Source organism: Natator depressus, chromosome 5 (assembly GCF_965152275.1).
Source record: "Natator depressus isolate rNatDep1 chromosome 5, rNatDep2.hap1, whole genome shotgun sequence".
NCBI lineage: Eukaryota > Metazoa > Chordata > Testudines > Cheloniidae > Natator > Natator depressus.
Window position 1 is genome coordinate 68,146,730 of NC_134238.1, and position 14,278 is coordinate 68,161,007.

Genomic DNA, 14,278 nt, shown 5'->3' on the forward strand with positions numbered 1-14,278 from the left:
TGCCACATTAATGATCATTCTTTTGACAAATTTAACGTAATACAAGCTTTAGATATTACAGTTAACAGCAAGATGTTCTACAGCAGAAAACTGATGCAAATTTTTCTAACTTTCAGTTTGAAAATTTTAGCTATTATTGTAAATCTAAACAGTTTAGAAAGTCTTACATTCTCTTTCTAAACTAAAATATATACTATATATAGCCTTTATATATAATATATTTTATATATAATTGTTTTCACATTGTAATTAAAACAGAAGAAATTTACATTTTTAGTTTGCTGGGGCAACATCTCATACCAGAGGTTACTTTTATTGTGTTCCTGCAGCACTGTGGACTGGAGGGGAATCATGATCAGAGAGAAAGGAAGTAGCAGCAGCTGCTGCTTCAGGGAGTACAGGTGCAAGTACATGACGACACACCGGGCATGTTCCTGACTAGAAGAGACAAAAGAAACAGGTTAATTGCAAAGTGTGCGTGACTTTACATGTTTTCCAATAGCAATTCTCAACTGCTTTATTCACCCATCTTTTAAATGTCTCAACCACTGAGGTTTTCATCCCTGTGCTGAGGAGACAATTCCACAACCAAACAGACCTCAGTCTAAATTTTCCAGTGCAATTTAACATTATTACTTCTAGTTAAATTGCTCTGAACCACCTTAAACAATTCCTCATCTTTAGTGATGTTGCACTCTTCACTCTTGTAGTTTGCTATTCTCTCTTCCTAGGCAAGTTATGAAGAAAAAAATAAAATTAAACAAGTTTAAGTCAATTTCTCCAATCCAAGAAGAATTTTTTTATCTAATCCATTTAAATTTTCTTTTTACCTCCTAGTAATGAGAAGCACAGTATGGTGTTCTAGGGGTTGGTCATTCTAAAGAATATTGGTACCATCACGGCTGCAGTTCAACATTAGGGCTGTACACACATTGCAAGCAATGTCTAAATTGTTTATGGGTCCTGTATACATTAAACAGTCAAGACTAACCAACTTTGCTCCTTGCATACTCCTAGGGATTTCTTTTCACCACCAACAAAATTGTTTCTTAAAATATTAAAATAATCCAATTAATTATTTTGTGAAATAATCTCGTAATAAGTTTTCAGAAAAAGCTGCATGTTGTTCTAACTGACAGAGCACAAACTCACCACTAGTCCCGCAAGCAAGCAAAGGAGAACTCACCTTCTGTAACCAAAGTGTTACACAGGGTTTGTGAAAGAAATGGTGACAGGGCAGCTCAGTTATTATTTCTTCTTTCACATACTCACTGCAACAGATAGCACAACACTGCTCCTGACCAACAGCTTGAGGAGGAAAAAACAAAGACACATCACAAATTTTAAAATTTAAGTTTAATTAAAAATCAAGTGAAATATGTTAAGAAGATATCAGTGGCTAATCATAATATGATACAGTTTACCAGAGTAAGCAAGTCATTTTCCAAAGTGCCCTTATGTTCTACTCAGAGTGAACAGATAATTTCTGAATTTACCACTCAGTATTGTGCTGCGTAACAGAGTGTCAGCTTCCTTTAAATACTGTATGTACACTACCACACTATAACAAATTTAAGCTTAGATACATTTTGCAGGAATTAAAATTTTTAGTGAGCTGCTTTTTCCATACCATTGTGATTTTCTGTAATAATAATCTGTGGCAGACAGTCTATGCTTTCTTTGCTGGCTGGTGGATGAGCTTGCTCAACATCAACGGCAAGAGACTCCAGATGTGCCAAAGCAGTCTAAAAAGGAAGTTTTTATTTTAAAAAAGTTACGTTTCCTTATTCATGACAGAGATGCTTCACATTTAAAAAACCCAACAGACAAAAAAAATTAATATAGCTATTGTGTTGCTTTATTAAGCAAAAGAATTACGCAAGTTATGTAGAGCAGCATTACTGCTAGATTTTTACAGGTCAAATGGAACAGAAACTTAATTGATTGGCTACTTATTTCTGGATCCCTGGTTTCAAATGTCAATTAGGTTATTAGCAAAGAGAGTTATGGTCTCAAGCTACTCCCTAATAAATATTTACTCATATTATAAAGTGGCTGAACAAAATGACATGAAAATGTCTTTTCAGGAATGATTTAGAGGATGCAGGAGGTCAGAATTGACTGTTTCCTTCGTAACACACTGCTGTTGTCACCTTCTGAAAGCAGTACCAATGGCTTCATGTTAACAGATTTCCCAGTTTCAACTACAACATAGCCCAAAACTATATACGAGAAATTAAGGCTAATAGTAGTGGGCTTGACTATGGATCAGCAGCAATACTAGTTTTCAGGAGGAAAGCGCGAATCCATCGAGGTCATTATGCGGATGAGTGACATTTCACGAAGACTCAAATAATGCAAGGAGTAGGGATATTTCAGTAGATGGTACTCTTCCCTGTGGCTCGCTGTTCAACCAATGTATAGTGGTGAGTGGAGAAGCACTGTACTCTTTGAGGAGCCATTTCTTGGTTAACACTTACAACTTAAGATCTTGACCAATACAAGGTCATTAAAGATCACTTTTTCTAAGAGTAAGGAGTTAACACTGGTGTCCCTGACCAAATACGACACGATTAGTCACATTCTGTCCAACTAAAATTCATACTTCAGTTTCAACTAGATACAGTATTCTTTATTTTCTGACAACTTATGTGGCATAACGTAAAACATGTTCCATCTAATGTGTAGCTGCTTTTCAGTGCACAGAGAAGCGGACCCCATGTAATATTTACTTACCTTATAATGATGTTGAGAGCCTTAACCAATTGTTTGTAAAGTATTTTACAATTCCTGGATGAAAGGTACTGTAGAAATGTACTGGTATATTTATTATTATTTTCTTATTTCCCAACTTAAAGAACATTTATTGCACTTACAACATGGAAAGCTGAAGCAAATGAACATAATACTGAGATATTATATGGTGTGGATGACATGTTAAATAGATTTTACATCTTAAAGATAGAAAATCCTTTAAAAAAAAACTTAAATCAAGCTAGAAAGCCAAGAATACTGGAATAATGGATCATAGGCAAACCAGACCTTGCAAGTCTGGAAAAACAGATTTTAAAGTCAGAAGCCCATATTCACTGGACCAGCTGAATTCCGCTCAGCGCAAATCCAGAGAGGGTGGAAACAAGGATGGCATTAAAGCCACTTTTGAGGGTCCCCAATCATAGACCTCACATAAATGACAGCAACTTTTTGGCTATGCTCTCACTTGCTAGTTACCATTGGCCCCAAAAACCTATTCTGGCAGCTGAGGATCACAAAGATAGAGCACGCTCCCGTGTCATGTTCCTTATGCTGGGACCAAGGGAAAGTGGGATTGTGCAGGAATTCATACACCTCTTTTCAAGTAGCTGGTATGGCACAAGGCTGACTGAGCAGGAGAGTGAATCTGGACATAAATATTTTATTAAACTGGCACCACATGGCTCTTAATGCCTAGTATCTTTAATAATTATGATACTCTTTCTTTAAAAAGATATTCTTATTGGGAAGTAAATAAATATTTATCAATATATATTAACACAAACATATATTTCTGTACACGTAACATGTGACAAACGTTCAAATACAAAGAAACAAAACAAGTTAAGCCATTTTACACTGTGTCTCCTCGATTCTTCCACCCAGAGACACATACTTCATCACTAACAAGCCATCCATCTTATCACCAAAGAGATAAGCACAAGCTATTCATAAAAATACATTTTACTTTTAAGAACAGCACACTAAACTAATAAATGACATTTGAACAGGTTCCCAAGTTTCAAAGTTGAGGTTCATCAGAAAGATATTGGAATATGCATATCTAATGTGGACTCTGACTGAATACTTGGCAACTCAGGTCCCTAGTGTTTAAAATAAGAAGACTGAGATGAGGCCTCAATTTAAAAAGTTTCAAAATCCAGTAAAACCAGAAGAACTACTTTAGATTTGCATAAGAATGTACTTAGGTCAAACTGCAAATTCTTCAAATTTCTAAGGCACTTCAGCAGATTAAAGCGAACTAACATCTATTATTCCCCAAGGTGCACACTAGATGATAAGAAGAGACATAGTACAACCCCCCTCCACCCCCCAACTTGCTCTGAACCAAATTTGACAGATTTCAATTTAGGATGGACCTAACAACAGTCTTACAGTAGAACAATAGCAATTGAAACTGAACATCTAAGATGACACTTCAATACAGGCATGGATTTTGGGGGGGGGGGGGGGAGTCAGCATCCAATTTATTTATTTTAATAGACACAAAACTTATTAGGTTTGAATAATCTCTAATAGTAATATTTACAGAAAATGTTACTGAGATCTACAGCAGCCAATTAATTACTAATTAACGTAAAATACAAAAGGGGAAAGCACTCAATACACTAAACTAAGGGACTACTATGTTGGATTATATCTGGATTTACTTTGAGTGTGTCCATCTCAATCTTTAAATAGGGAGAAAGTTTACAGAACCAAGTCCAACATTCTAAAGGGTTAGAATTGGTTTAATTTATGTTCCTGTATAAGATATTATCTTTGAGTGTTAATCTTAAAAAATGTTTAAATCTTTAAATGCAGTATTACATAACTTAGTTTTAAGATGAAAAAAACATCAAAAGCAAGAAATGGACAAGAGATTTGAGAAACCATGAAAATAAAAATCTGAAGGGTGGCATGGGGGAGAGGAGGAGGGGATAATAATTCATTTGATGCTCTTCCCCAAGCCTAAATATCAAAGTAGTCCAAAGAAATGGCTATCCTGAAGCTACAAAATGTAGTAGTGTATGTTATTAAAAACAGTTAATGAGAACACCTGGGAATCAACCTCAGGCCTCTACTTCCTCTCCGACTGACGCATTTCCTAATTATTGCATATTTTAAAGGTTTTTTTGCACCTCCTGTCTATAGACTTCCAGCCAGGTTTCCACTCTCATCCTCCTATTTGGGCCTACAGCCCATCTTGTATTCTGAAATGAGTAGAAGGATATACCAGCACTTGTTCTATAGCTTAATTAGAACAGGTGGAAAATTATCACAAATGGTTTATAAGATTAAGTTTGCTGGACACAGAAGCGGAGCTTTCTTTGACATTCAGTAAGATTCTGGAATCTATGAATAAACAATTGGCTAATCTACCAATTAGACGGGAGAAAAATGGATAGAGTCATGCTTAATTGTGACAGCTCAGTCTCTCCCTTTCCCAGAGTAAGATAAACTTGGATTTTTGCAATACTACAGTTTCACCCCCCTTTCAAGTGCTCCTTAGCTACAGCAAATTGGTTTTGCTAGGTAGAGAGATTTTCTCAATAACTTCTGAGCTATAACAGCCTTAGATGAAAGTTAGGTTGTCACGGGGAAAGGTATCTAGCAAATGAATTTGCTAGTTCAGATAAGGAACATTAGAAATTTTGGGAAGATTGAGGAAGGGGGTTTAAATAAATTAGTACCTCTGAAAGAATGAATTGCACTGTCACAAGACAGATAGGATTTTCTTGATGATATCATTAAAATCAACCCTACCAGTTCCTCAAATATCAAAAAATCGTACATAATATTTCAAGTCAGTGGTTAGACCAGGGGTCGGCAACCTATGGCACGCATGCCAAAGGTGGCATGGGAGCTGATTTTCAGTGGCACTCACGCTTCCCGGGTCCTGGCCACCGGTCCGGGGGGCTCTGCATTTTAATTTAATTTTAAATTAAGCTTCTTAAACATTTTTAAAACCTTCTTTACTTTACATACAACAATAGTTTAGTTATATATTAGAGACTTATAGAAAGAGACCTTCTAAAAATGTTAAAATGTATTACAGGCACACGAAACCTTAAATTAGAGTGAAAAAATGAAGACTCGGCACACCACTTCTGAAAAGTTGCTGACCCTTGGGTTAGACTTTGAGAACACCCTTAACCCCACATGCAAAATGCTGCCAAACTGTGATACTCCTGGCCACCTCATTGTATTTGACAGGGAGCAGCCAGTCTTCCTTTTAAGCTACAGAACAAAATGCTATTTACTATCCCATATTCAACATATTTCCTACGCTCCGTATATGTAGATAATCAGAAATTGCCGATACCTGTAGACGGTGATAAGTCATTTCCATGAACATGCTTGTTACCTGAATTTGAAAAGACTCAGGTTAGTGAAGGGGAGTGCAGGATTCTTAACTGTTTGTACCCCGGAACAAGCTAGCCTAAAAGATTATTTTTCTGAAAAATGTAATTCCAGGGCTGGAATGTTTGTGGGCATTATGACAGTGGTACTAAATAGGAGAGAAAACCTTCGTACCATTATGCCAGTATTCTGAGAAATGTAAGACATTCTCTGTTCCAAGATTTTTATTTTATTTTACTTGCTCCACATCGATTTTAGATTTTCCAATTGCATGGTGCACCATTTAAAGGCCCTATCTACAAGAACCTAAAAGCAAAAGAAGGAATCATTTAAACTTGGTTTGAAAACAGTATCAGGAACATTAATTTCTAGCACTGTGTGCCTAACCAGTGTGGGATGGTGCTGCACCTTTTCCACAGTGTCCTACACTAGGTAGCTTGCCTTAATTTAGGGTAACACTAGCCAGCCAAATCATGTTAGACTCCGTCTTCTAGACAGGGCTGGCTCCAGGCACCAGCTTTCCAAGTAGGTGCTTGGGGCGGCATTCAGAATGGGGCGGTAGTCCGTGTCCCGCGGCGGCAATTCGGCGGCACCCCCGCCGCGGCGGCAATTCAGTGGCAACTGCTTGGGGTGGCAAAATTGGTAGACCTGCCCCTGCTTCTAGAACAGTGGTGGGCAACCTGTGGGCCCATCAGGGTAAGCTGACTGCGGGCCACAAGACATGTTGACGTTGACCATCCACAGGCATGGCCCCCTGCAGCTCCCAGTGGCCTGTGGCCCACAGGTTGCCCACTACGGTTCTAGAGCCTTTTGTAAGAGAATTTAAAACAGTATTTCCTGTTTCTAAATCAGGCTATGCTCATCAAACATGGGACCTTAGTAGATCAAAATCCAGATGACAGCCAAACACACAGTCCTCTGGGTAGCACAGATTTTCAGTCAGTTTCCTTTTCAAGTTCCAGAAGGTACATACAAAGTTCTCCCAAAGGAAACCAAGCCATAAGTTGGATAATTCTTGCTGTTTTCTGGCCAATTTTTGTAACTATCTTGAAGCTCGGAGTAGAGGTGAGCCATCTATAGAATTCTGATTTGGAGTACATATCTTGAGATCTTCTCAAAATTCCTGTTGTTTCTGGTATAATCAAATAATATAGACGTAGTTTTTTTGCTATTTTGAAAGTCTCCTCACCACTTTAAACCATTTCTGAAAACAGTTGATCAGCCCAGAAAATATTCCGTACCTCTGAATGTAGTAAGTATGCAAAAATATATAGGATGCTCTATTGATCAGAAATCTTCCCAGTATAGCTAGACAGTAGAAGGTCAGGAATTTAACAGGTTGATTCTTGGCATTAATAAAATTAGGACAGGTGCGTTAATAAAATTAGGACAGGTTCACCTAAAAAAGGTAAAGAATCATGAATACAGGAACACCTAGAAGTATTCTGGTAACTATAAAAGAGGACACTGACTGGAGACAGTGCAATAGATAGAATAGCATGCAAGTTTAAAACTCATCTGCTCCCTATAAGCTATTTAATAGCCTATGAGCTATCTTTTCTCCCTAAAGAAGCTGTATTTACATTAAAAGAAAAGGAGTACTTGTGGCACCTTAGCGACTAACCAATTTATCTGAGCATAAGCTTAGTCGCTAAGGTGCCACAAGTACTCCTTTTCTTTTTGCGAATACAGACTAACACGGCTGTTACTCTGAAACCTGTATTTACATTAGCTCCAGACTTGCTTGTAGATGCAGAGCCATCCTGATGCCCTTGATAATGACATAAAACCAGAAAAAGCTTGAGATTTTAGTGAGAGCGGATCTGAATGCTGACTTTCACAGAGGCTCAGTGAATATGGTATTAGATTCAAACTGTATCAACAAATACATTGTGTCAACATTCGCAACACAATACAGAATTGCTAAATTTGTTTAGCCAAAAGCATAGAGTCCATACCTTTAAAGAATTACTTGAATTTACAAATGAGAATGATGCTATCCCACAATGGGGTTTTCCAGGAAGCGGAGAGAAGTGATGTATGTACCAGGTATCATAAGTGTCAACCAGTTATTAAAGCCATATAAGATACTTTGAAACATCCTATTGGGCATTTATGTACTACTGACAAAAATCGATTATATCAGGCTCTTTTGCTTTCCATAACGCTTCAGACAACTAAGACCTAATTTTAAACACTGGTATATAGTCCAAGTTAGTGGTTCTCAACTGGCGGCCCAATCAGCACTCAGCTGAGTCCCTTGTGACATACTCAGGGCCATACAAATAGTATATATATATTGTGTGGATGTGGCCCACATAAACATATAGAGCTGCATATGAGATGCACAACAGTAAATAGGTTGAGACCCACTGTTCTAAGGGAATTGTCTTCCCTCCTGGTCTGATATAAAAATTGACTGGATAGGACTTGTGTCACTCTCAAAGACTAAATAAGAACTTGTTTACAGTCATCCATGATTTACTAAATGGACAGAATGCTCAACAGCTCCCAACGATACCACCACAATTACAGCAGCTCTCTCAGTCAATCAGGCATACAGCCCCCAAGGATTGCCATTACAGATGGAATTAAACAAGGGCTCATGCTTTTCTTCCGATAGAAGAGCTTATGTCTGTTGCATACTAGCAATACAGACAAACTTCTTGCAGGCTCAACACTCCAAGACTTCTGGGTCAGGTATAAACATATAAATATGAACACAAATGGGACAAGATTATCTGGTAAATATAACGAACATAAAGGATTTGCCCTCTCCATGCAGGCTCCCCTATTCTTGTGCAGAGAAGCCACTCAGATACCACAGTCCCCCCAGGGGAAAAAAACTGGGTGGATAAAAATCAATGATTTAAAACGTAAAAAAAATAGATTTTTTTTAAATTTAAATCAGATTTTTTTGATAAAATGCTTTTTGAGAAAAAATTCTAATTTTATAGTATGAGACAATATATTCATATAATGTTCAAGACAAGTTTTGTAAATGAGTTCCAATAGTTCATGGATTAGGGAACCAATTTTATGGCGTTCCAGGGGCTTCTGTCTAGATTATTTAGGTTAATCTTTCTATCTACCCAATGGGACTCAGTGCTCAGTATAGAAGATACCATCAGAGATGTTTAGTTTTTCAGTTCTCAAAATGTGGGTTTGTCTCTCCAGAAATAACATGCTTGTTACCAGCCAAAATATTTGTAAATAAATAAATAAATAAATAGAGGAGAGAAACAACAGACCTCAACCCTACTGTCCCTCTGCAAATTGTGTACACAGAGTCAATTCCTTACCTCTCTCTAAAAGTGCGAAGTTTCAAAAAGTTCAATGAATAGCAGATTGTTGGGGGTGGAACAGATCTGGACAAGGAGAAGAAGTCTGGAGACAAATGTGAGGAGAGGGGGACAGCCAGTAGGCCACTAGGTGGCATGGGAACAGAATCACTGCTGATGCTACAACCCCTGTCCCCTGACTGAATGATTAAATGAAGAAAAATGTGAAGGGATCCTCATGGGGTTTTTCATCTCCCAGATCTCCTCCCATGGCTATTACCAGGAGAGGACTGAAGAGGCCCACGATCAATATATTAAGGGAGTGAGCTATAGACAGAGATTTAAAAAATTCTCCGTGTGTACTACAACAAACAAGTCTATTGAATTTATCCCTTTGAACTAATGGACTGGTAGTCGAATGATGTTGCTTCTGCATTTACAGGATCACATACCAGGTACTCACTGCAGCAATTACTTTACAACAGTGCATTACACATCTAAAAGCACCATTTAGCACTTCTTTTGTACAATGCAACCTAAGATTGAGGTGTCTGGGAACATGGGAATTGCCATACTGGGTCAGACCCATGGTCCATATAGTTCAGTATCCTGTCTAACAGTGACCAGCATCAGATGTCCAAAAAAGGTGAAGAACCCCACAGCAGGCAAGTGTGGGATAATCTGCTCCTCACATTAGGTCTCACCGTGACCTCTAACATTTGATCCTTAGCCAATCTCAATCTCTTCCAAATCTTTTATGATCATGCATTATAATTCTGACTAATTATTCTGATATATAAATTATCCAATTCCTTTTGACATTTTGTTAAATTATTGGCCTCAACAATATCCCATGGCAGCAAATTCCACAGTTTAATTACAGATCGAGTAAAAAATTTATTTTTATCTATTTTGAATATCTCATCTTTTAATTTAATCAAATGTTCCCTTGTTCTTGTGTTACGAGATAGGAGAAAAGTCCCTAATTCACCTTCTCTAGACCATTCATTATTTTACATATTTTTCATGTCTCCTCTTATTCTCTCAAACTTTTCAATCTCCCTTCATATGAGAATTTTTCCCTTCCCTTCATCACTCTTGCTTTTCCCTGAACCCCCCGCCCCCCAGTTTTGTAATATTCTTCTTGAGATGGGGAGACAGGACTGAACACACTATTCCAGATGAGGTTGCATCACTGCTTTATATAAGAGCATTTAATATTGTTTGCACTATTCTCAAACCTTTTTCTTATACACCCTAACATTTTTTTTTAAACTACAGCTGCACATCAAGAACTCTTCACTGAATTTTCTATAATGGAGGCCAGGTCGCTTCCTTGAGTTGATACAATTGACAGGTTTATAAGTTGTTTAATTTTTTCTTTCCAATGCGCATTACATTGCATTTATTGACAATGAATTTTGTTTGCTGTTTTGTTGTCTTCTCACTTTGCTTATTTAGGTCTCTCTGAAATTCCTCACAGTCCCCTATGCTCCTGACTAGCCTACATCACTTTGTGTTATCTACTCACCTCCCCAAGCACTCCCCTCTCCAGATCCTCAATTAAACTACATGGGACCTCAAAATCTTATTTCGACAGGAATATCAAACTGGGCTACACTGTTGAATTTTAGTTTTGACATGAGAAGGCCAACTGCTAAAAGTTTAGAGCAACGCTCTGTATGATGCTACAGAGAAGAGGTCATCTGTTGTCTACCAGAGCAAGGTAATTAAGACTGGAAAAATCACCACCTTTTCTTAAAATGGACCTGAGCCAAATCTACAGCAGATATATATCCTGCACCACTGTGGGATCAAAGGGCAAAAAGAGGAAAAAAGGAATTCAGAATTAGGGTTAAGCAGAAATAATTTCTGGGCATGAATCGTACCATTACTGGATGTTCCATATTCAGATTGTAAATATAGAGAAATTGCCAATATTCCTAGAACAGTTTGAACTGTATGTATATGAATGCATGATGGCTATCATTATTGTTATTTCATTTGTTGGAGATTAACTTCTCTTAATGAGGAACAGCAAAGTAATTTTAAGAGTTCACGGGCTGAAATTGTGGAAAAGCAGCATCACTTGCCCCACAACCTCAGCCGTGCAGAACACAATGCCATCCACAGCCTCAGAAACAACTCTGACATCATAATCAAAAAGGCTGACAAAGGAGGTGCTGTTGTCATCATGAATAGGTCGGAATATGAACAAGAGGCTGCTCGGCAGCTCTCCAGCACCACTTTCTACAAGCCATTACCCTCTGATTCCACTGAGAGTTACCAAAAGAAACTACAGCATTTGCTCAAGAAATTCCCTGAAAAACCACAAGATCAAATCCGCACAGACACACCCCTGGAACCCAGACCTGGGATATTCTATCTACTACTCAAGATCCATAAACCTGGAAATCCTGGGTGCCCCATGATCTCAGGCATTGGCACCTGACAGCAGGATTGTCTGGCTATGTAGACTCTCTCCTCAGGCCCTATGCTACCAACACTCCCAGCTACCTTCGAGACACCACTGACTTCCTGAGGAAACTACAATCCATTGGTGATCTTCCTGATAACACCATCCTGGCCACTATGGATGTAGAAGCCCTCTACACCAACATTCCACACAAAGATGGACTACAAGCCATCAAGAACACTATCCCCGATAATGTCACGGCTGACCTGGTGGCTGAACTTTGTGACTTTGTCCTTACCCATAACTATTTTACATTTGGGGACAATGTATACCTTCAAATCAGCGGCACTGCTATGGGTACCCGCATGGCCCCCCAGTATGCCAACATTTTTATGGCTGACTTAGAACAACGCTTCCTCAGCTCTCGTCCCCTAACGCCCCTACTCTACTTGTGCTATATTGATGACATCTTCATCATCTGGACCCATGGAAAAGAAGCCCTTGAGGAATTCCACCATGATTTCAACAATTTCCATCCCACCATCAACCTCAGCCTGGTCCAGTCCACACACGAGATCCACTTCCTGGACACTACAGTGCTAATAAAAGGTGGTCACATAAACACCACCCTATACCGGAAACCTACTGATCACTATTCCTACCTACATGCCTCCAGCTTTCGCCCAGACCACACCACACGATCCATTGTCTACAGCCAAGCTCTGCGATACAACCGCATTTGCTCCAACCCCTCAGACAGAGACAAACACCTACAAGATCTCTATCAAGCATTCTTACAACTACAGTACCCACCTGCTGAAGTGATGAAACATATTGATAGAGCCAGAAGAGTTCCCAGAAGTCACCTACTACAGGACAGGCCTAACAAAGAAAATAACAGAACGCCACTAGCCGTCACCTTCAGCCCCAACTAAAACCCCTCCAATGCATTATCAAGGATCTACAACCTATCCTGAAGGATGACCCAACACTCTCACAAATCTTGGGAGACAGGTCAGTCCTTGCCTACAGACAGCCCCCCAACCTGAAGCGAATACTCACCAGCAACCACATACCACACAACAGAACCACTAACCCAGGAACCTATCCTTGCAACAAAGCCCGTTGCCAACTGTGCCCACATATCTATTCAGGGGCCACCATCACAGGGCCTAATAACATCAGCCACACTATCAGAGGCTCGTTCACCTGCACATCTACCAATGTGATATATGCCATCATGTGCCAGCAATGCCCCTCTGCCATGTACATTGGTCAAACTGGACAGTCTCTACGTAAAAGAATAAATGGACACAAATCAGATGTCAAGAATAACAACATTCATAAACCAGTCGGAGAACACTTCAATCTCTCTGGTCACGCGATTACAGACAAGAAAGTTGCGATATTACAACAGAAAAACTTCAAAACCAGACTCCAGCGAGAGACTGCTGAATTGGAATTCATTTGCAAATTGGATACAATTAACTTAGGCTTGAATAGAGACTGGGAGTGGCTAAGTCACTATGCAAGGTAACCTATTTCCCCTTGTTTTTTCCTACCCTCCCCCACACCCCCCCATTTAACAGACGTTCTTGTTAAACCCTGGATTTGTGCTGGAAATGGCCCACCTTGATTATCATACACATTGTAAGGAGAGTGATCACTTTAGATAAGCTATTACCAACAGGAGAGTGGGTTTGTTGGGGACGGTGGGGAGAAAACCTGGATTTGTGCTGGAAATGGCCCACCTTGATTATCATACACATTGTAAGGAGAGTGATCACTTTAGATAAGTTATTACCAGCAGGAGAGTTGGGTGGGGGGAGAGAAAACCTTTTGTAGTGATAAACACCCATTTTTTCATGGTTTGTGTGTATAAAAACATCTTCTGTATTTTCCACAGTATGCATCCGATGAAGTGAGCTGTAGCTCATGAAAGCTTATGCTCAAATAAATTGGTTAGTCTCTAAGGTGCCACAAGTACTCCTTTTCTTTTTATTTAAAAAAATATTTATTCCCTACGTGGATACTTACAGATTGGCATCAAGTCATCCCATAACATGTTAAGCTAAATAGATTGAACTCCTTGAGTATCACTGTTTTTTAATCCTTCAATCATTCTTGTGGCTCTTCCCCTATCTAATTTATCAGCTGCCTTCTGGAATTGTGGACACCAGGGCTGGACTCAGTATTCCAGCAGCAGTCACACTGGTGTCAAGTAAAATAATACCTCTCTACTTCTACTCAAGATTTCCCTGTTTATGCATCCCAGGATCACATTAGCTCTTTTGGTCACAGTGTCACACTGGGAACTCATGTTCCACTGATTATCCACCATGACTCCCAAATCTTTTTCAGAGTCACTACTTCCATGGATAGAGTACCCCATCTTGTAAGTATGCCTTACATTCTTTGTTCCTAGACATATATATTTACACTTAGTCCCATTAAAACACATATT

General features: G+C 39.0%; 1 protein-coding gene across 8 annotated transcripts in view; it reads right to left on the reverse strand.

Annotated features, from left to right (window-relative positions):
* Positions 1 to 223: 223 nt before the first annotated feature.
* Positions 224 to 14,278, reverse strand: part of PJA2 (praja ring finger ubiquitin ligase 2) — a 91,590-nt gene continuing 77,535 nt past the window's right edge. For 4 of the 8 annotated variants that reach the window (XM_074952930.1, XM_074952936.1, XM_074952931.1 and 1 more), the window contains 3 exons: positions 1,631 to 1,745; positions 1,187 to 1,308; positions 224 to 438 (listed from right to left, as the gene is read on the reverse strand). In XM_074952930.1, coding sequence (XP_074809031.1) covers positions 313 to 438; positions 1,187 to 1,308; positions 1,631 to 1,745 — 363 coding nt within the window. In that variant the 3' untranslated portion in view covers positions 224 to 312. The remainder of the gene's footprint in view (positions 439 to 1,186; positions 1,309 to 1,630; positions 1,746 to 14,278) is intronic. The other 4 variants (XM_074952933.1, XM_074952932.1, XM_074952937.1 and 1 more) reach the window with 2 other exon arrangements.